Source organism: Neopelma chrysocephalum, unplaced genomic scaffold (assembly GCF_003984885.1).
Source record: "Neopelma chrysocephalum unplaced genomic scaffold, ASM398488v2 Primary Assembly neopelma1_377, whole genome shotgun sequence".
NCBI classification, from domain to species: domain Eukaryota; kingdom Metazoa; phylum Chordata; class Aves; order Passeriformes; family Pipridae; genus Neopelma; species Neopelma chrysocephalum.
Window position 1 is genome coordinate 147,816 of NW_020898041.1, and position 21,342 is coordinate 169,157.

A 21,342-nucleotide genomic window follows, 5' to 3' on the forward strand; every position below is an offset into this window, starting at 1 on the left:
GCATAACTGTACTGAAAAGCTCTGGGTACTGCAGAATGACAGAGCAAAGCAAAAGTTACTCTAGAATAAAAAGTGTTATATGTAAAGGCCATTGCTGCCAGCTGACTGTAAATAATGCAGGCGAGAGGATGTTTTCCATAGAAATTTTCAAACCGATGTCCCTCTTTATCAGCAGATCTGAGTGGAAAGTCTGCTTGAAGATTGTGCAGTTTACTGTGAACAAAGGATTTGTAATGTAGTTGAGTATCTTGTTTTAACCGTACTTTGAGCATTATTCTTTGCTCAGTATATTAAAAAAAATGGCAACCTACAGCTGCATACATGAAACATAAACATCTTACAAGGCTTGCCTTCTTGACGTGAAAACCCAAATCCATTAAAGTAGTGCCTTTTATGGATGCCAGGTGCCCACCAAACTACTCTGTCACCATCATCCTCAGCTGAATGGAGGAGAAAACTATGAGAAAAGGCTTGTCAATCAGGATAAGGCCAGGGAGAGATCACTCACTGATCACTGTCATGGGCAAAACAGATTCCACTCAGGAAAATATTTGAATTATTACCAATCAAATCAGAGTAGGGTAATGAGAAATAAAACTAAATCTTAAAACACCTCACCCACACCCCTCCCTGCTTCCTGGGCTCGACCTCACTCCTGAATTCTCTCCTTTCTCCCCTCCCAGTGGTGCAGGGGGTTGGGGAATGGGGGATGTGTTCATCGCACATTTTCTCCACTGCTCCTTCCTCCTCAGGTGGAGGAGGACTCACACTCTTCCCTGTTCCAGTATGGGGTCCCTCCCACAGAAGACAGTCTTCCACAAACTTCTCCAAAGTGAGAGGCTGCAGTTCTTCACAGACTGGTCCCCACAGGGTGCAGTCCCCCAGGAACAGGCTGCTCCAGCATAGGTCCTTCCCATGGGGTCAGTCCTTCAGGAGCAAGTTGCTCCAGCATTGGTCTCCCATGGGTCACAAGTCCTGCCAGCAAACCAGCTCCAGTGTGGACTCCTCTCTCCATGGGTCCTCAACTCCTCAGAGAGACCATCCCTGTAGCATGCCCCCCAGCAAAACGTGGCTACACAAAACCAATGCAACATATCCCATTTGTTCAAACACATCATTTTACCAAACAGTGCTATGGGAACTGGTTTGAGTCTGGAGGTGTCTTTTTCTTGGCTTTTTCCAGCTCAGTAGCTCCTGTCATAACTCCTGATAAGAGCCCACTGCAGGGTCCTGAGCGCAGAGTGGGCCCATGGGCCACTGCCTGTTTTGTCCTTCTGCAGAGTCTGGTTCTGGGCTCTGTCTGGCTCACATTGCCAGCCTGTTGGGATGGGGGGAAGCATCCGTAGTTTCTGAGACTGGAGGCAGTGAACACTGTTGAATCAGAAAAGGCACTGTGATCTATATCTGCATATTCAGTTATGAGATTAGTTTTTAAAATGTGCAATTTTTTATTTGCTACCAGCAGCAAACCTGATGACTCTCCATCTGTTCTTACAGTGAATGGCTACTACATTTCTGGGACTCCGGTACACCAGCTTGACTCTGGTCATATGAGCCTCCGAAAAGCCAGTGGGGATCCCCAGGTAAGTTTTTGGGAAAAAGGCAAACAACAGTATCCAAGAATAAATGGGTCTTTACTTAAGTAGTTTAGGAATCCACCCAGAGCAGGTGGTCAAGAGCCATCTTCTTTTAGAACCTGTCAGATCAGACAGATTTGTTGCGTGTGGAATAGTTAGTCTTTGTGTCCAGCTGGTAAAACAGTAAGAAATGCCAAGACCCTTTGGATTTTTTTGTCTCATGACTCCTTTCTGAAAAATCCACGAGGCCACTTCAGTCACTAGTAACAACCCTATGAATTTTCCTGCCGCTCCAGCCTGAAGCCTGGGCCTGTGTCCAGCACAGTCCTCTCTCTACACTCCCACATCTGCCCACGTCTGTGTCTCATTGTATTTTCTTGCAGCTCCAGCTTTCTGTCCCAAAGACAGTATACAGAAAGAATTTGTCCAAAGCTTTTTTCTCAATGACTTCATCCACTCCGTCCGGTCCTTTCACAGCCCCTCCTCAGTGCCTCACCCACCGCATCACCCTGGGCTAACCTACAACCCGTGGACAGCCAGCCTCCCCCAGCCTGTTTGTCCAAATTTCCAATAAATATCTCTGCACTTATTCTTGCACCACATCATGTCCCTGGGAGAGTCTTCCCAGCAGGTCTGCAGATGCAGCACAGGGCCCTCTTCCAGCTCCTCCCATGAAACTTTTCGCTCTCTGCCATCACCATATTACCATGTGACTACCATAGCTGATGGGTTGCGCTCCAGTTGGGTTGTGATTCCCCACCCACTGGTTACCCCAGTTCCTTTGTAGTGCAACTCCTTAAATGCCCACGGGGAAATGCATGTTTGACTGGTGTGCTGCTGCCATGTGGATGTGGCTTGTCTGGTGCTATCAGTGTCTTTCTGACGTTCCCTGTTTCGTGTGTTGTCTGCCAAATGCCCCTCTTTGCCTCAACCCCCTTTCTCGAATGCTGCCTTCTAACTAGTGGCCTTCAGCCTGGCCCTCAGGTGGTCTGTCTCATCTAGGTCAGTATTTCTGGTTTAGGTTCATGGCATCTCTCATGATACAGTCCAGCACTTTGACTCCCTGATCGTTCCACATCAAACATCTTGCACTTAATTGCCCATCCTGCTGCTTCTCTCAGCACTTTGCCCAGGCTGGAGACAGTGAGCACCTTAACTAGGACAAAAGCATTTTATAAACTTACCAGACGCCCCGTCCACACGTCTGCTGTGACTCCCTCAGAGAACCCAAATAAACTTGTAGACTGTGACTTCCTTCAAAAAACCCTTGTTAATCCTTGTGCAAAAAAAAATTCTCATGGTATCCGACCCCCATGGTTTTGTAGTAGGCTTGAAACACAGGTCAGATTAACTGACTCCTCCAGAACTTCCTTTGTAGCAACATTTGCCACCTTCTGTTTTTACAATGCTGAGTCTCACTCAAATTCATAGACATCTTTTTAGTCAAATTCACATCTGAGATATGTGGGGAGTCACAGAGTCACAGAATGGTTTCGGTTGGAAAGGGGTCTAAAGTCCATCCGGTGCCAACTCCCTGCCATGGGCAGGGACACCTTCCACTATCCCAGGTTGTTCTAAGCCCTGTCCAACCTGTCCTTGAACACTTCCAGGGATCCAGGGGCAGCCACAGGATTCTGGGCAACCTGTGCCAGGGCCTCACAGGGAACAATTTCTCCTAATAACTAATCTAAGCCTGCCCTCTGTCAGTATGAAGCCATTCCCCCTTGTTCTATCACTCCTCATCCAAAGGACGAGCACAACCTCGTCCAAAGCCCCTCTCCAGCTCTTTGTACGCTGCTTTCAGGTACTGAAAGTTCACACTAAGATCTCCCCGGAGCCTTCTCCAGGCTGAACAACTCCAGCTCTCAGCCCTTCAGTGCTATGCACTGCTTTGCTCAAATGACTCAACCATCAGCCTGTCAAAAATCCCTTTCATGACTTTTTTCATTCCCTTCATCGTCTCCATGATATTTTCTTTCTATTGGTCCTTTATTACAGGTTTTTCCAAATGGAAGTCCTGGCTTCATCCCTACTTTGAACCTGCTTTGAACTAGTTTTGAATCTCTAACTGGCTGTTGGTGTCATTAATTCTCAGAACAGCTTGTGTCCACGCCCACTTGGGAACCTGCTTTTCCTGGAAGCTGTGGCAGCTTTTGCAGAAGAGTCCTTAGTAGGGAAAACATCTGATCATAAATTCTTGCTTGCAAGAAGCTGTGCTCTATGCCCTCAAAGTCTTTTTGGCCTGTCCCTCTCCTTGTGTATCTTGGGCCATCCCAAACTGCTTTACTTTGACTGCCTCCTTGTCTGTTCCCAGCACAGGCTGTCTCCCACTGTGGAGCAGCTCCCAGGCATTCGCTGGGGTGCTTTCTTAGACCTGGGTAGCAGCCACCATGCAAACAAACGCTGGCAAGATCCCTCCGGCAAGCTCAGCTACATTTCTTGGAAACAGGTCAAGGGGGGAAAAAGCCACAACTGAGAACAACGCAGAGCTGTGCTGTGCTGGGCACAGGGCCAGCCCTTGTTTATGGCTTCCTAGAGAGCAGCTAAATGCTGCCTGTTCAGGTTGTCACAGCTGCCACCAAGGGAACAGCAGAACAGCCATGGAACTGCATGTGTGCGGCGCTGGGCATGATGCTGCTGCTGGGCATCGAGTCCCAGGATGAGCACTGGGTGCCTGGGCAGTGGGATATGGGGTGGGAGTCCCCGACACAGCCGAGTGATGATGCCAGGAGCGACTTGTGTGCTGCAGATCAGCTGTCACAGCATCTGAGCTCCACCAGGGATCCCAGCATGTACCCTGCAACAGGGACAGAGGGCACTGCCAGCCTGGGGGGACTGCGGGGCACTTTTGTGTCCCTGTCCCCAGGGGGGGCACAATACCACCATTCCACAGGCAGGCAGGAACTGTCTGATGGCAGGACACTGCCACCATCCCTGTCCCCACTGGGGCACAATGGTACCCTGTGGACCCCAGGACCCTTGTCCCCATCTCCAGGGGGGGCACGATGGCATCCCACGAGACAGCAGGACACTGTCACCATTCCTGTCCCTAGCAGTGGATGTCACCATCCCACAGCATGGCAGGACCCTGCCACCATTCCTGTTTCTGTCCCCATACCCAGGAGGGTGGGCAAAGTGCCACCCCACGGGACACCAGGACCCCTGTCCTCGGGGGTGCGTGATGTCCCCACCCCATCCCATGGCAGAGGAGGACACTGTCTCCATCCCTGTCCCCGACAGCGGGTGCCATCGTCGCACGGCACAGCAGAACCGCTCTCCGTCCCCACGGCGCTTCAGCCCCGGGCCGCCCGCAGCCCCGCGCGGCGGGGGCGGGGGGCGGAGCGCCGGCCGGTGCCTCCTCCAGCTCCCCCTCCCGGGCCGTGCCGAGCCGGGCCGTGCCATGGGACCCGCCTCTCCCCCGCCCCGCGCAGCCATGCTGGGCTCCGAGAGCGGCCGTGATGATGCGCTCCGGTTCTCTTCGCAGAGCCCGGGGTCCCCGGCGGCACCGCGGCGGCAGAGCAAGGAGAGCAGCCTGACGGTGAGTGCGGGGGGACCGGGCCGGGGGGAACCGCCGCGGGCTCCGTGCGGCTCCCCGAGCAGTGCGGCTGGGGGAGGCGGGCGGGGAGAGCATCCTTCACTCGGCGTTTTGGTGTTTAAACCCTGAGAAACCCAGGGAGGCTTTGGGATCGCTGTCCTAGGCAGGAGTCCAGGCGCATTTTCCCATTGATTTCGTTGGTTCTAGGATGAGCGGGAGGGAACGCGGTACCTCACACTGTGAACCAGGTGTCCTGAAAAAACTTCATCTGATCACCTCCCCCCCAACAACAGCTTCTGTATCGGGAAAAGCACTGAAAGGTTGGAGAAATACAAACAGCGGATCGTGGCTCTGCCAGGGCAGGATGTTTATTTTTTTCTCAAAGAATCTGTATTTTTTTCTCATAAAGGTGTCAGAAGGTTTCTTGTGCCAGTGTCCAAATGAAGATTTCTGATAGGTAGTATAGGCAAAGGTTTCAAGTTTCAGTATTTAGTTATCTTACATTTGCTTTTAATATTTGATTAAATATAATTGACTCAATGAAGAGACTGCACAAGAACACGTAGTGACAGGACAAGGGACAATGGTTTTAAAGTGCAAGAGAGTAGGTTTAGATTAGATACTGGGGACAAATTCTTCCCTGTGAGGGTGGTGAGGCACTGGCACAGGTTGCCCAGAGAAGCTGAGGCTGCCCCATGCCTGAAAGTGTTCAAGGCTAGGCTGGATGGGGCTTGTCTGGTGGAAGGTGTCCCTGCCCATGGCAGGGAAGTTGGAGCAAGGTGGCCTTTAAGGTCCTCTCCAACCCAAACCATTCTATGATTCTACATTATGAATAAAGATGTTCTCAGTATCATGATTACAGACATTAATATCTTTTCTGTGCTTGGTGACCTCATCTGGAACACAGTTTGCACTTCTGGGCCCCTCAATGTAGGACAAACGATTAAAAACAGAAAGGAAAACAAAATAGATGAATGAAAGTGGCTGGGAAAAGAAAGTTTTATTTAAATGGAAATCGAAAGAAATGAATAGATAAATTAATTAGAGTGATAAAGGTGAGGCAATAACCATGCTTACAGCTGCAAGCATTGTCAGGATATCAGATCCACAAAAGCAAAAGGAATAATTCAGTGTTTTACATCCCTGTTAATGTTACTACAAGGAGGAGATAATTGTCTACATTATCGCACACAGCCTGTGGATTTATTCATCAGTAGGCTGGGTTGCTGGTGACAGAGACCAGGATTTGAAAGGGGCACATACAGGTGTCTCTGACTGCAGAGCGGGTCAGTCACTGCCATGCAGGTACAGTTTTCTACGGGGAGAAAAAATCTTGAACAGTTTTTGAAAAAAACACTTCAGTGATTTTGATACTTGATTATCAAAATCAGTTGTTGCAAATGTTATGACTGTAATTAGCATATTGGGAGAGTGGTATGGTTTGAAATAAGTATAAATCTGTTGGTTTGGGCATTTTCACAGATGTCCTGGGGAATCAGCTGCTCCTGGGGGCTACAGTGGCTGGAGGAGGAGGAGGCATGTCCAAGCCCCCAAATGCAGCCCTTGCCTGCTCAAATTAGTGGGGGAGCAGCAAATCATAGGCTGAACATGGTGACCAGAGGGACTAGACATCGTTACAGGGTGGGTTACACTGGGCTGCAGGGCACAGCACAAGAGCGGGAGTGCTTGGTTTTTTGCAGTCCCCACTGTTTTCAGGGCTGAGGACTCAGGCTGTTCGTTGAGAGTGGTTTTTCATATTTGCTAACCCACGTGCCATCAGGTAGCATCTGCAAAGCAAGAAAGCGTGTGTTATGTCAGGGTCACTGAGTGTGCATTTCTCCAGCAGAAGTCCAAAGCTTTCAAGTAGAATGCATCAGACAGACAAAAATAAGCTAATTTTAACAGCTGTTTGCTCCAAGCCATTGCCTCCATCAAGGCAGCATTGTGAAAAACAAATCTCATATGGAGTGTAAACTGTAAAACAATATAAGGTTTCCCCCTGTCTCCTAGGAGGTTCTGTTTGCTCAGTGCCACTCGAGCTGATGTGGGGATGATCTAGTTAGCAGAGCTGCAGGGCATGTCCTTAGCTTGCTGTCAGATGCTTTTCCTTGGTCTGTAGCTGTGCTCAGGCAGAACCTCTTCTTGTAGAGGGGAATTTTATGGTTAGCTTTGAGGCTCTTGGTCCATCAAACCTCCCTCCAAACTGGAATCCTTTGGCACACAAGCTGTGGACATCAGGTGATGTTCACTCTGAGCAGCGGCTGCAGCCAAGCTGTCGCTGCGTCATTGCCTTCAGCAGAGGAGTGGGAGCTCGTTCCTGTCTTCTTCAGAATGCATCTCCCTCTTCTACATCCAACCAGCATTTAGGAGCACAGCTTCTGGAAATCCACAAGGCAGGTGTGAGCTGGAGTATTTCCCATCTATGTGCACCCAATAAGAAGAATAATCTGGTGTTTTCTCTTTGGTCAGTGAATGTTACCAACACAGTCTTCCATTTTTTTTGGAAGGGAAACCCCAACAGGGTATATCAGAGGTGTTCCGAAGCTGCTGGTTGCACAGAATGTGGATGCTCACTTATGAAACAGCAGTGCAGATGTGTGGTCTGCTGGTTTTGCAGTGAGTTTCAAGGTGCACTTCCTACTTTTAGGCTGGATGGTTTGCTGACTGATTTCTGAAGAACTGTCTCTCTGGCCATGAGTTGACTGTGGAAGCTGGAGATCATTTACGATAGGTGAGGGAGAGTTAAATGGAGAATATGCAGGGGGATATCAACTCAGGAACAGATCTATGTCTCACTTGAAGAGCAAGAAACTTGCCTGGTTATAAGGTATTCCTGAGTGTGGGTTTCTTTCTGAAGAATTCTCTAGTGTCTTGTCAAAATAGTGCAAGACTTGGAAAGTGCTGGTGTTCGGATTGCATGTGTTGGACACATCAATGAACACGTGCTGCAGATGGGAAGAGGGGCAGCCTACGCGCAGGAACTTTGGATTTCCTGCTGCTGTGCTCTGCATCTGACACAACGTTAATGAACACAAGGTTGTGATGAGCACAGGGTGAGGCTGCACGTTCAGCACGGTTCTCCCCTCTGCCCTGGGGCTGACTGCATGGTAGATACTGTCAGAAACCCCTTGGTTTGGCAGGGGGATGAATCACCTCTGAACCTTTCTACAGACAGACCAAGTAAAGAGGGCTCCTGAACACTTTTGGCAGAATCTTCCCTTTGAAATAGGAAGGAATCAATGCATTTGTTAACAATGAGGACTTTGGTTGTCTATTCTTCCCTCCAGTTGTACTGTAGCTGCAGCATCACCCTGCCAGCGCTAAAACCACATAATGATGTTGAAGCGACCTAGACACAGCCTAGGCATTCCTGGGCTTCCCTGTCTGGGGAGAGTTCAAACTGCCCAAGCCTCTATCTGTGCCCAAGCTCTTAAGAGATCTCCTCCAGTCTTTGCATTTGGTTGTTTTACCCAAATGGTTCCATTTGCAATATGAACTGACTTAGTGGAGTTGGATGTTGTACTTTTGGGGTCTCAGCTGACATTGTAAAGAAGATACTGAAGTGAGGCAATCTGGCACAGCTATGCTGTGTTAAGGTGCTGTGAATATGCAGAAATCAGGAAAAATAATGTGCATTTTTAAGCTGAAGAAATGAGCAAAAATGTTGCCCTGCACAGTAGGCTTACCTGCTGTCTGCTAATTTATTTATGTAGTATCTTATGTAATAAACATGTAGTTGATTATCCAGGCCTTGATCAAATTATTATTGTTTTATTCATGTTGCTTGGCAATGTATCATTTACTGGTGAGTGCTGGTAGCAACTTCAAAACCTCCAGAGACTTTGAAATCCAGGAGATTAATGTGCATGTCCAACCTAAAAAAGTTTGTTGCTTCTGTGCAAACCCTGTGCATTCACCTGGCTCCCTGTGTCTTTTCTGTCACCCTTTTATGTCTCAGACATAATGAAGAGTCACCTACAATGTAAACAGCTCATTTTGCCATGACTGCCAACGTGCTCATGGGAATAGGAGCTGGAATATTTAGCTATTAAGAGTATAATTGCATTTGATTATGATCAGTACACAGGCAAAAGTATTTTAATCCATTGAGTTTGGCACACAGCTTGTCAAGAGAAATGTATCAATTTGTGCTGCTTCTCTGATCCTCTGTGTGTGTATGTGTGTATATGTGTGTGTGTGTGTGTCCCACCAAGCTTTGTTGTCACCATGTTTTTACCAGGATGTCTTCTCTAACTCTGTACCTTTTTCTGTCCTCATGATCCAGTGGCTCTTTCACAGATTTTCTGGTGCCAAGCATGGCCAGTGGCAGCTGGAAGGACAAGCTGCTGGGAAGATTTGCTCAGCTCATATTTGGGAATTAGGCCTGCTTAATTTCCCTTTGCTGCAAGCTGACAACAGCCATTATTTTTATTAGTGAAGAGGCTGGATGAGAACTTAATATTATGGTGAAGCTGATTATTACCTTGGCTGTCCCGGTGGAGCCTATGAGAATGTAATGCAGGTCATCACACCTTGTTTTCTCTTCATGTTCTGTGACTCCATCGTTACCTGAGATATGTGTTTTAATTTGTTTTGTTTTTTACTGGCAATTGCACCTGCAATAGTCAACTTCTGCAAGCTTTTGTTAGGCCTTGCTGGCAAGTCAGCATTGTTGAGAGATTAGCACTGCCATGGGTTTGAATTTGGACCTTGCACAGTGCCTGCCCAGCTGTCAGAGATGTGACTGGTGAGAGTGTGGTCCCTCACAATCAGTAAGGGCAGTGGTCCCTCATGTGGAGGGAACGTCACTGTCCGTGGGACTGATCAAGCTGTTTAATGCTGTCAGACATGGGGACATCATCGTGAGATGCTTTGACTGTGTTTGTCATCAGTCAAAAAGCTCATCAGTGGGACTAAGCTGGTGAAATAGAGTGCTTTTTTCAGCTATCTTTGCTTTTAGAAAAAAGAAAAGTAGCATTTCAGAGGGAGGACAGGGAGAGGGGGAATGCCATGCCCTCACGCCACTACTGGTGTGTGACCATGTCTTGCTCACTACCAACCTGGTGTTCCCCTCCTGCTGGGAAATCCTGAGAGGTTTAAGAAATGTTAGGAAATACAAATCCAAGAACTCTTGTTTAAATATAAGAAATCTGTGGTGATGAAAGGAGAGAAGGATCACAAGATTTCCTATGCAGTCATATATACTTTTTAGTAATATTTCTAGAGTTTTGAAACTTTCTATGCCCCTGCTAGGACTTAGTGTAGAAAGGTATAAGTTCGGTTAAGTTCTGTTTACCACACAAATAATTCTTTCTTTTTTTTTGTAAGACTGCAAAAGCTTCTGCATTTTAGTTTTCTAATTCTGACATCGGTTCCCTTTTAAAAGTGATACTAGACCCAAATGGCCTCATGACTCTGTCCAGACAATTCAGCATCATTTCTAGATAGTCTTCTGAGAAGTGAAGAATGTTTGATTTATTCCTAAATCTTTGAGTCTGATGACACTCTTTGAGAAACATATGAATTAATCTCATCACGCTCAGCAGCGGCACTGGATTTCATAGGATCGTAAGAAGAGTCATAGAAAGGCTTGGGTTAGAAGGGACCTTAAAGCTCATCTCGTTCCACTTCTCTGTCCTCCCTTGGCAGGGACACCTTCCACTAGACCAGGTTGCTCCAAGCCCCATCCGACTTGGCCTTGAACAATTCCAGCAATGGGGCAGTCACAGCTTCTCTGGATCTGATGATCTCTGAAGCGAGGTGAAGCCTGTGTTCTGTCAGGCCCTGTTCAGCAGCCCAGGAGTGGTCCAGGCCAATGTTTATCAGACACTGCCTGAAAGGAATAGTTCTGCTGAAGGTTTCCAGACAGTATTTTTAAGACATTTGGGATGATCAGTTTGAAGCTTCCTGGCAGGGGAGAAAGGAGTCCCCTAATGGGGTGTTGAACCAGTGCGCGCTGGCTCATGCCAGAGCTTTGCAGTGCCTGCGGGCATCTCTGCACCCCCCTGCTTGCACCAGCTGTGCCTGGGGGACAGATGCCAGCTCCTCTCCTGGGGGAGATCTGCTCATGGGCTTTTAGTTTTTCGGTTATCCCTGAATAGAGAAGGGAAGGTAACCCTACCTATCTAAAAAAAAAATGGGCTTGCAGTTTTCCTGAGATAACTTTGCTGGCAGGGAAGGGACAGAAGAGGAAAACTTCAGCAGAGATAGAAGGTGTCCTCAGTGAAACATCTCTCATGGAGGCTGCAGTGGTGACAGAAGTCAGCATGGGGGCTGAGAAGCTCATTGCAGCAGCACAGGCAAGCCCAGCTGAGTGTGACTACAGTGGTGTGTCCCCTGGCATGTCCTCTGGGAGGTGTCTGGGTGATGGGGAGCACTGGCACCGCTGTTGCATGGCCATCCCGCTCTGAACTGAGCTGATGTTCTGTAACTCCTGATGTAACTCTTCTGACAGGGAACATGTGGAAGCAGGAAGGGCATTTGCAGTGTTGTCTGTTGCTGAGACCCTGTGGCCAGTGGAGGCCAGTGCTGTCTGGAGAGGCTGACTCTGGCTGGAGATGATACAGGCTCTGGCTGGAGAGGCTGGCTCTGGTTGGAGGTGCAGGGTCACTAGTGCATGGCTGCTGCCTGCAAAGCCTTGATCTCTGACCTCCTGCAGATCAGTTTTGAAGCCTGATGGGAGCTGGAAGGAAGCTGGAAGGGAAGACTCATAGTTTAGGATCTAGCTGAGGTGACAACCAAAGACAGTGTAGGTACAGGGTCCTCAACCTGCTTTGAAGTGGACTTGGCATGCTCTGGGCAGAGTGATTTATGTAGAGCAAGCTCTTGCATCACTTACAGGAAAACTGCTGAACCTCCAGCCTGGGCAGATGGCAGCAGAGCCAGTGTGGGTTTGTAGGAGCAGCCTTGTATCAGCTAAAGGCTTTGTCTGCTTTGCTCTGGCGTGGGGAGTTTGCACTGTGTCAGCACCTGCATCCTTTCTGATCCTCTCTCAATAGCCCAAAGGCAGACTCACTGCCTGTAAGCACTGCCTTTGGGTCTGCCCATGCAGCTGTGCTAACCCTGCCCACAGCTTTGTGTATGGATTTCCTGTGAGCATTAACTGATCCAAAACAAAACCCCACACCCATGTAATTATGTCTGTGAGTCTCCCATCCCCAGTATCTGTTGGTTCCTTGATTAATACCCAAGTAATCTTAGTGTCCCGTGACCCTGTGGGTGCACTGAGAGGGACTGATCTTAGGGACCTGCTCAGCAGGGAATTGGGGCAAGCATTATAAAGTGGCAGTGAGCTCTGACTCTTGCTGGTACATCCTCTGAAGGGCTTGGCTGTGTCCAGAGTTGTTCTGCAGCATGTTCTGCAGTAGCTGTCATGCTCTTAGCCTTCACTGTGCTTTTATCAGGCTGCATGTTCCACTGTGATAACTTAATGAGCACTTGGGCTTTTTTATGCCATTGTTTAATGACCATGTGATGAGTCCTGCCTCACAGATTGCTGTGGTTTTTGCACACTGAAGACTCGCTGACCTCAGAGAACTCCTGTTCCTTGTAGCAGGGACCATCACTTTCATCTGAAAAGATCTCAGAGATAGATGGAAGGGCTGTGCACTGAATAAATAACCTGTTTTTTGTAATCCTATAGGAGACTGGCATAGCCAAGGTTTTTTGCTGAGATACGCTGTTCGTGCCTGCAGTGCTTTCTGATGCTCACTGTGTTTCTGTGTTGAGGGTGTGCTCAGGGTGTTTCACGTCAAGTTTTTTACCTCAGTTCTTAGGGATCTGGGAGAACTCCCCACATGGTGCTTTCCAAATCCAGTAGGTTTCCCTCATGTGAAATGGGTAGTTTATTTTCCTCTGAGCTGACACTCCTGCTTGCATAGAAGAGCTTTCTGGGAATTCTTAGCTGCTGTTTCCATGCAACAAGGAATTTTTCCTCACTGGCATGCATTCACTGCGGATTTTCTGGTGGGAAGTGCATGGATATAAACTTTCATTTGCATATTTCTCATCAACAGCTAAATTTCATTGCTGTCTAACTCCCTTTTTTTTTTTTTTTTAACAGATCAACTGTGTGACTTTCCCCCACCCTGATGTAATGCCAGAGCAGCAGTTGCTGAAACCTTCAGAGTGGAGCTACTGTGATTATTTCTGGGTAAGTAGGCAGCCATCCACATGCCATATTGAAGCTCGAGAGCTTCCAAAAAAGTGGAACAAACAGCTCGATTTGTGGCACAAGGTAAAGGAGAATTTGGGCTGAGATACGGTGCGTAAGGGCAGTACCAGAGAGACTGGCGATGCCAGGGAAGATCTTGTGGAAACCATCTGAGCAGTCTGAGATGTGGGTGATCATCAGAGAAGTGTTCAGAAAGGCAAGCACATCTGTCAGGAGATGGATTGGGTCAGGAAACGGGGAGGATGTAGGACAAGCCACACATCTCAAAATACCTCAGCCAGAAGGGTTGTGCATCAGGAAGGGGATGGAATCACAGAATCTCAGAATGGTTTGGGTTGGTAGGGACTGTAAAGCTTGTCTAGTTCCAAACCTCTGCCATGGCCAGGGACACCTTCCACTGGCCCAGGTTGCACCAAGCCCCATCCAACCTGGCATTGGACACTTCCAGGGATGGGGCAGCCACAGCTTCTCTGGGCAACCTGTGCCAGGGCCTCCCCATCCTCACAGGGAAGAATTTCTTTCCGATATCTGATCTAACCCTGCCCTCTGTCAGTTTGAAACCATTCTTCTTTGTCCTGTCACTTCAGGCCCTTGTCCAAAGTCTCTCCAGCTCTCTTAGGATGCCTTTGGACACTGGAAGGAACTGTAATGTCTCCCTGGAGCCTTCTGTTCTCCAGGCTGAACACCCCCAACTCTCCCAGCCTGTCTCCATAGCAGAGGTTCTTCAGCCCTGCGACCAACTTAGTGGCCCGCTCTGGACTCGCTCCCACAGATCCATAGGTCCATAGGATAGCAAGGTGGCTGGCAGGGAATATTATTTCAGTGTTTCCCAGAGCACGAGAGCTAGGGATACACAAGGAAGCAGGGGATGTCCCTTCTAAAACAAGGAGATAGTTACAAACTTTATGTTAAATTCTAAAACTCCCTCCCATGGGATATTCTGGAGGTCAGATAAGAAATGAGGTTTTTAAAGGGTGAGGTTTGTGAAGGACAGGCCTATTTGTAACTTGAGTAGTTTTAAGACAGCCTGCAGGATGAGAAGTCTTCAGTGTGTGGTTCTGAGTGTGCCCTCTCATGCTCAACTCTGCTTTCAGGTTCCTAAATCAGATTAAAATGATGCAATAATCCTTGGAGTGTGGAGCTGATAGAAAAAGTCTTCTGCTGGAAAACTTTTCTTCTACTGGAAAATATTTTTTTGGGGTGGGAAGAATACTACAAATAAACAAATACTACAAAAGAAGTCAACAATGAAGATTTTAGGAATTCCATGTGTGTTTTCTGTTATAAGTTATTGAAGCGTTTCCATCTTAAAAAAAGAAGTGTCAGTGTTGGATGTCCAGCAGCACGTCCTGTTGGGCTTCCTCAATGCTGGTGTGACAGCTGATGTCAGGGACTTGCTACAATACACTGTCATACTTGCAAATGGTCACATTATCACAAAACTTCCTCGATTCCTTCCAGTCTTCTGATCCCAGTGAACCCTAAATCATTAATGGCATACAGACTGATTTTTATGCATGTGTCTTACAGAAGTCCCTGTCTTGCTTGGTTGCCTTTATTAGGGCTCAGCCACTGCTTGGCTCTTTGGGTTGGTTAATCTCACTCTCAGTGAAACTCTACTTAAAGCTGCCTTTCTTCCGCAGACTTTTATCCTTCCGTAACTCCACTCCCAGGACTTTCCTCTGCTTTGGCCTTGTCATCCATGGTATGCCCACAGCTTGCCCTCCTTATTCCATCAGCTCCACTCCTCCTGCTGTCTCAGCTGGCTGGTCCCCAGTGGGGCATCCTACCAGTCTCATGCTTTGATTAGTGTGGCATTTTTCTCTAGGCAATTGTGCAGCACCTAAGGGATTGCAGCAAAACTGTAGTACTTAGGGAAATGTTCTCTGATAATTTGTTTGTTGGGAAGGGGGTAGGAAATGAAATACTGAAATATGTACATAGAGAGGAGAGAGAAAAGAGGCAGCAGAGAGAAAACTCTATTGGTCCTTGTAGCAACACTGAAGTCAGTGGAGCAAAGGGTCTACTGGGCTGTGTAGGAAACAAACAGTGAAGGATGGGGTGTATGTTGGTAGTCTATGGGACAAGTTGCTGGTTTACCCTGTTTTACAGCAGATCCATGCAGACTGGCTGTATTTTTCTGAGTACAAATCAGGGTTGAACTTGGCAGTCGTTAAAGGTCATTTAGGGCTGCGTTCCCCCTGGAAGGAGCAGCAGTGTCCCCCCTCTGCCCCAGCAGTTCCCCTGTGCTGGCTCCAAGATCCCTTCTTTTTGCAAGCTGAGCCCTCGAGGCTGACACTTGCCCAGTGACATTACCAGCTATGAAGGGTCATGGGCAGAAAGGACAGCAGTGCTGCTGCTTTGGCCCCCACATCATTTTATGCTAGCTAAAAATAACTGTAAACTTCCCTTTTTAAATAAAAAAAAAAAGAAAATTAATAGGAGGAGGGGGAAAGAGAAAGTGTTGGGCTACTCCTTTCAGAGGTTCTGAGGTGCTGTGGCCATCAGCTGGTCTCAGAGGAGGGTTCCTCAGGCCCCACTGCTGGGCAGCTGCTGCTGGGAACCACATCTTTGTGGGTTTAGTCCCCATAGCTTTTTGTTGAACCTCCTTTTATTTCTTTCAGGCAGATAAGAAGGACTCACAAGGGAACAATACAGTGTCGGGATTTGAAATTCTTCTTCAAAAGCAACTTAAAGGGAAACAAATGCAGAAAGAAATGGCAGAGTTTGTTCGAGAAAGGTAACTAGCACTTTGTTACCAAATATTTATGGCAATTGTTTTATCCTGATTTAGATATTCCTTCAGTACATTAATGATATCGCTTGAACTGCATAAAAGGTATGCTACCAATTCTTAATGAACATTTAATACTTCTTTAATGTCTATCCACACTCTCCAGCCTTCCCCAGCTCTCACTTGTCTCTCCTGCTCTGTCTGTCTCAGTTGTATTGCACACAGGCTGTCTGTTTAGAGGGAACCAAGGTTTTAAGCTGCAGCTTCAAGGAAAAAACATGAACATGGAAGAACCAGAGTGGTCATGATATTTAGAAGGGAAGTATTTTGTCTGAAAAATATAGAGAAGCAATTTGTTCACATGGAGCATAGACACAGTTTCCTAGAGGAAGATGTAAAAAGACATCACCTGGGACTTAAGCTAGTTGCAGAATCACAGAATGGTTTGAGTTGGAAGGGACCTTCAAGACCATCTTGTTCCAGGCCCCCTGCCCCTCTGGGCAACCTGTGTCAGAGCCTCACCACCCTCACAGCCATTAATTTTTTTCTAACATCTAATCTAATCCTGCCCGCCCTTCTCCTGTCACTCCAGACTCTTGTCCAAAGACCCTCTCGAGCTCTCTTGGAGCCCCTTTAGGCACTGGAAGGGCCTCTAAGGTGTTCCTGAAGCCTTCGCTTTTCCGGTCTGTCTCTCAGCCTGTCTCCAGAGCAGAGGTGCTCCAGCCCTGTGATCAACTTAGTGGCCTCCTCTGGACTCACTAGAACAGATCCACACACAGAGATATTTAGATTGAACCCACAATCATAAAGACAGATGTTGCTTTCAGAAGATGCTGGAGTGCTGTTAATGGGCTGTTGCTCTGCTGACATGGGAATTGCACTGAACACCGAACAAGCATAGATGCTCAGTTCAAAGACGCACAGCAGGTGATGTGACATCATTACTCATAAATATAGTCACTGTTAATTGAAATGGTTTGTCATTTGTTCAAGCCAGTGTAAGTCATCCTGAGAATGACTTTGAAAACCTGAGAACACTCCATAGGAAACAAACAGTGTTTGCTCTCTGGAGGAAGGCATTGACGCCGATGGATGTTCGCTCCTGGAGGTGGTTGCACCAGTTGAAGGAGCTGCTCTCCTCTCTTATGTCCTCTTGTCCTCTCTGTTGACACTTGGTGCTGAGTTGGTGTTGCCTTCCCACTCTGCCGCTGCAGACGGTGTGACTGTGCTGATGAGAATAAACACTGGTGCAAGAACAGAACTGGGCCACAAAACAGGCCCCTCTGTTGGAGTTTGGTGTGCAGTTCGACTGGGAAGAACTTGCACATAGTTGCTTCATTTGTGGTTTGTTTTCTTTCTCCCTCATGTCTTTTTTTTCATACTAGGGATATGGCAGCAATGGGAAAATGGAAAGTAGCACAGGCAATAAAGGCAGCACAGGCACATACACGGCTGAGCATTCATTTGTGGTTTCTGCAGCCTTTGACGTAAGACAGTCCGAAAGACAGTTACCTCTGTAATCCATGAGAAAGTGTGACCAGAGGTAGAAGAAAGAACTACCTGGCACATTAAAAATACAATTGAGAAATAGGGTTGCTAAGGGAGAAGATGAGAAGGCAAGCAGAATTATGATAGCTGCGGCCAGGGAAAATAGGGGGAAAGCTGCTCCAAAGAAAGTAATATATAATGAAATTTGACAGAAATAAAAGCAAAGCGCATTCAAGAGGAAGGAAAGTTGGTGTAAAATTAGAGAGAGCAAGGAGAGCAGCTCTGAGTCTGGGGAGGGGCATGTCTGTGTCCTTGGCAGGCATGTTAGAGAGGAGAGACAGAAAAGATTCACTATGTGCTGGAAACAAAGAAGGTTTGGAATTGAGTGTGAAGAGGGTCTAGATGGGAGTTATAGAAGGATGAATATATTTTTCATGTGTTTGAAACAAAGGATCAGGATTGTTCTGTGTGGAAAAGGAGGAGGATGCTGTTGAGCTGGAGAGGTTAGTCGTGGAAATAGAGCTCAGGCCATCTGTATCTCCAGCTAAGAGGGCAGAACTATTGATGAGATTTTCATGATGACCACTAGGTGCCTTGGGGAATACAAGACCCACATTTAAACTAGGGGTTTTCCTGTCCAGAAAAATTCTCTTCATCTGTACAATCAACCTGCTGGAGGTGAGATTCAGCCAGCTAATAAAAACAGCCCTTCAATGGGAAGCTGGAATACGACTTGATAATCAGATTTCTTCATCAAATATACAACAAGAGCTGTATATTTGAAATTTAGTTTATCAAATAGATGCTTTACAGGAGCTTCTCGTAAATAGCAATCATAGACTGAGCAATTATATGTTCATTCAGTTCTTGTTGACAAAGGGTTATAATACAGACTTTGAATTTTAGTTACAGACCTCAAGAAAGAGAGGAAAGTAATTAATAAATTGACTGAACTAAAAGATCAAGAGTGTGGGTATGAAAGAAGGAAAGAATTACTTAAATCTAAAGTGAAAATAAGGTCCAATATTTGCATGCAAGGAAGCACTCCAAAACAGCCAAGAAAATCTGCAGACTGCCCTGAGAAGCACCAGTCTCTCCAAGTATAAGAAGTAGTGTTTTTATTAGCAAAGAATCACCGTCTTAGGCTTTTGGCCACTCACTTTTAATTATGCTGTGCTATGTTTAGAAAATGCAAAATAAATAGCAGATTATTTAGCTTCTGCCATGTTCAGCAGATACTTGTATACATCTTTCACTGTTTGTCTGCAACAATTTGTGGAATACTTCTGCAGGCTATGCACTACAGGAAAAGTAATTATGCTTCTGTTGTCTGAAAATTTCATTGTTCCCTTCTAATCTGGAGAAATAGTGTAAAAAGACTCATCATCACGATCTTCCCACAGTGGCAGTTGTGTAACTGTCTGTCATATATCCTCTACCACCTTTTCTCCCTGTTCCCCCTGTTGTCTTAATTTATTTAGTTTCTTCTTGCATGGCAGTCACATCAGATCATCTTTACCTCCCTTTGTAGCTCTCTCATTTTTCTTTATCCATTATAACATGGCATGACTGAAATTGTTTGAATGGGGGAAAACAAAGCACTTTATTTAAAAAAAAAAGCATAAGAGAACAGGAAATAAACATCCAAATAGCAACTAGAACTAATAAAGTAAGAACAGTATGGGTCAAAATGCATTTATAACCTGTAACAATTCTGACTATACAGGAAGTGCAATTCTGAGGGTTTTCAAACAAGTTAGTGGAAACAAGAACTTGGAGCTTTTTTGGTAGGTAGGTGGGATAACTGCCAAACAGCCATCTGGGTTTCTGGAGGTGGACTCACAGGACTCGGGAGTCATAGCATGTTGGTGTTTCACAGTCACCACAATCCAGAGTTTGCAGAGTATTTATATTGGGCAGGGCCAAGAGGCAGATTTTTTTTCCCCTCTTTGAGGTTTATCATGGTTTTTAGCCTCTTCTGGCCACAGATGGTGACAGGACTCCAGGCTGGGGTAGAATAATTTATGTCTTATAATTGGGGTTCTTAAGCAATAGACAATTCACCTTTTTATTGTTATTTTTTATTGTTATTTCTCCTTGCCAGGCAGTCTGCCCTTTTCGTAGTGTCATCCACTTGCAGTACAAGTAACACTTGAAATCCCTAGAAAAACTTGAAGCCTAGGCCAAGGCCGGGACCAGTGAGGAGCGTATTTAGAGTACGTCAGGTGAAATGTGTCTGGATAAAGCTCTTTCCATAGGTCCTAACCCAGTGTAGCCTTGGGTGCTAGACAGTTTGTTGGTCTTGTTAGAGCAGGCATGGGGAACTGGTTGGTTTTGTCCTCATGGGAGGGGGAAGAAGAGGACCCCCAGCTCCTGAGTAAGGTCTGTAGTTGTACTGTACCATACCAAGCTCGGTATCATCTTGGGCCTCAGCCAGCTGCGTCCCCCAGAGTGCCTGCCCAGTCAGCTGCTTTGCTGTGGAGCTGGCAGCTGCAGGACACAGACCTGCTCCCTCTCCTCAACATCTATGAGCATAACAACAGAGTGGCACTTTCACTCCCACACCATCCACCAGAATATTTCAGCAGCCCACAATATCAGATCTCTCTTAGGTATCTCAGGGGACTCCTTTTATCTCAAATGTGCTCCGCAAAAGAGCACTTGCTCAACTAGTTACTGCAAACAGGCATGCTAAAAATATCTCACCTCCTGACTTCTCACTGGACAGAAATGGATTTCAAACCAGGTTTTGCCCCTGTTTGTACATAGTTGGTGTATAATCAGGAGTTGTTCCACCTAGGGGCCACGCAGCTCTTTCAAAATGCTATATTGAGCAAGCTGGGTTGAAAACCAGTGAACAGACAAAGGTTTGCTTTTCTTGGGAGCATGTGTGCCTTGCAACTGTTTCACTGTAAGAAGAACTCAGAGGAGATGAACATGGTTTCAGACATGATGCACATCATCTCTGGACCAGCAGCTGCTCTCTTCACCCTGCTGGGCCATCAGCATATACCCTTGTCCCCACACTCCACAGCTGCACTCATTCTCCCTGCAGCCACTCCCACAGTGGTTGTGTGTCAACACCTTACCTCTTCTGCACCCTTGCCACTGGCGAGCTCAGGCCGTGGGTGGAATGAATGAGGGGAAGGGGCTGTACCACCACGTGCTGATGACAGAAGACCCTGCCACATCTTCTCCTGCTTTGTCACCTGTAACAGAGCAGGAAGCATTTTGTGTCCCTAAGAAAGGTGCAATCCAGCACCCCAAACCTCATTTGGATTTTTCCTGGATCACTGCATTCCTTCATCTTTTCTTCAAGGATGTGCAGCCTCACGTTTCACAGCAGACTGAACCACATGCTTCTGGTTCTGCAGACAGTCCATGTTGCACAGCAGAAACACTCTGTCCTTGTTATTTGCTCTCCAGAACTGTAGCTGCTTATTCTAATTTTATCGCACATGCTGTCCTGCATATAGCCCTGCTCTTGCCACTGCATTTTAGCATATGGAGGAGAGAAGACAGCTGCCAAGCCCTGGAGACTGAAAGAAAAATTCCTATGGCAAAATCTGTTAAAATGCAGAGAATTTCTTCAAATTATGTGTGTGGGTTTCTGCCTTAAAGCTTACTTACTTCTGTCTTTTTATTTTCTCTCTGTGTGTATGTGAGTGTAGGATAAAGATTGAGGAGGAATATGCTAAGAACCTGTCCAAACTGTCTCAGAATTCCTTGGCTGCTCAGGAAGAAGGGTAAGTGTGTCTCTGTGACTTTCACAGAAGATGAATTTTAACATAAAAGGCATTTCTCCCACGCAGGTACATATAATTTCCCCCAGCTC

At 46.8% G+C, this 21,342-nt stretch overlaps 1 protein-coding gene across 1 annotated transcript in view; it reads left to right on the top strand.

Annotated features, from left to right (window-relative positions):
- GAS7 (growth arrest specific 7) overlaps positions 1-21,342 on the top strand; it is a 106,246-nt gene that overhangs the window by 57,424 nt on the left and 27,480 nt on the right. Inside the window, exons 4-8 of the mRNA XM_027706477.1 lie at positions 1,498-1,583; positions 5,062-5,115; positions 13,175-13,264; positions 15,910-16,025; positions 21,179-21,253. Of these exons, the coding sequence (XP_027562278.1) occupies positions 1,498-1,583; positions 5,062-5,115; positions 13,175-13,264; positions 15,910-16,025; positions 21,179-21,253 (421 nt within the window). The remainder of the gene's footprint in view (positions 1-1,497; positions 1,584-5,061; positions 5,116-13,174; positions 13,265-15,909; positions 16,026-21,178; positions 21,254-21,342) is intronic.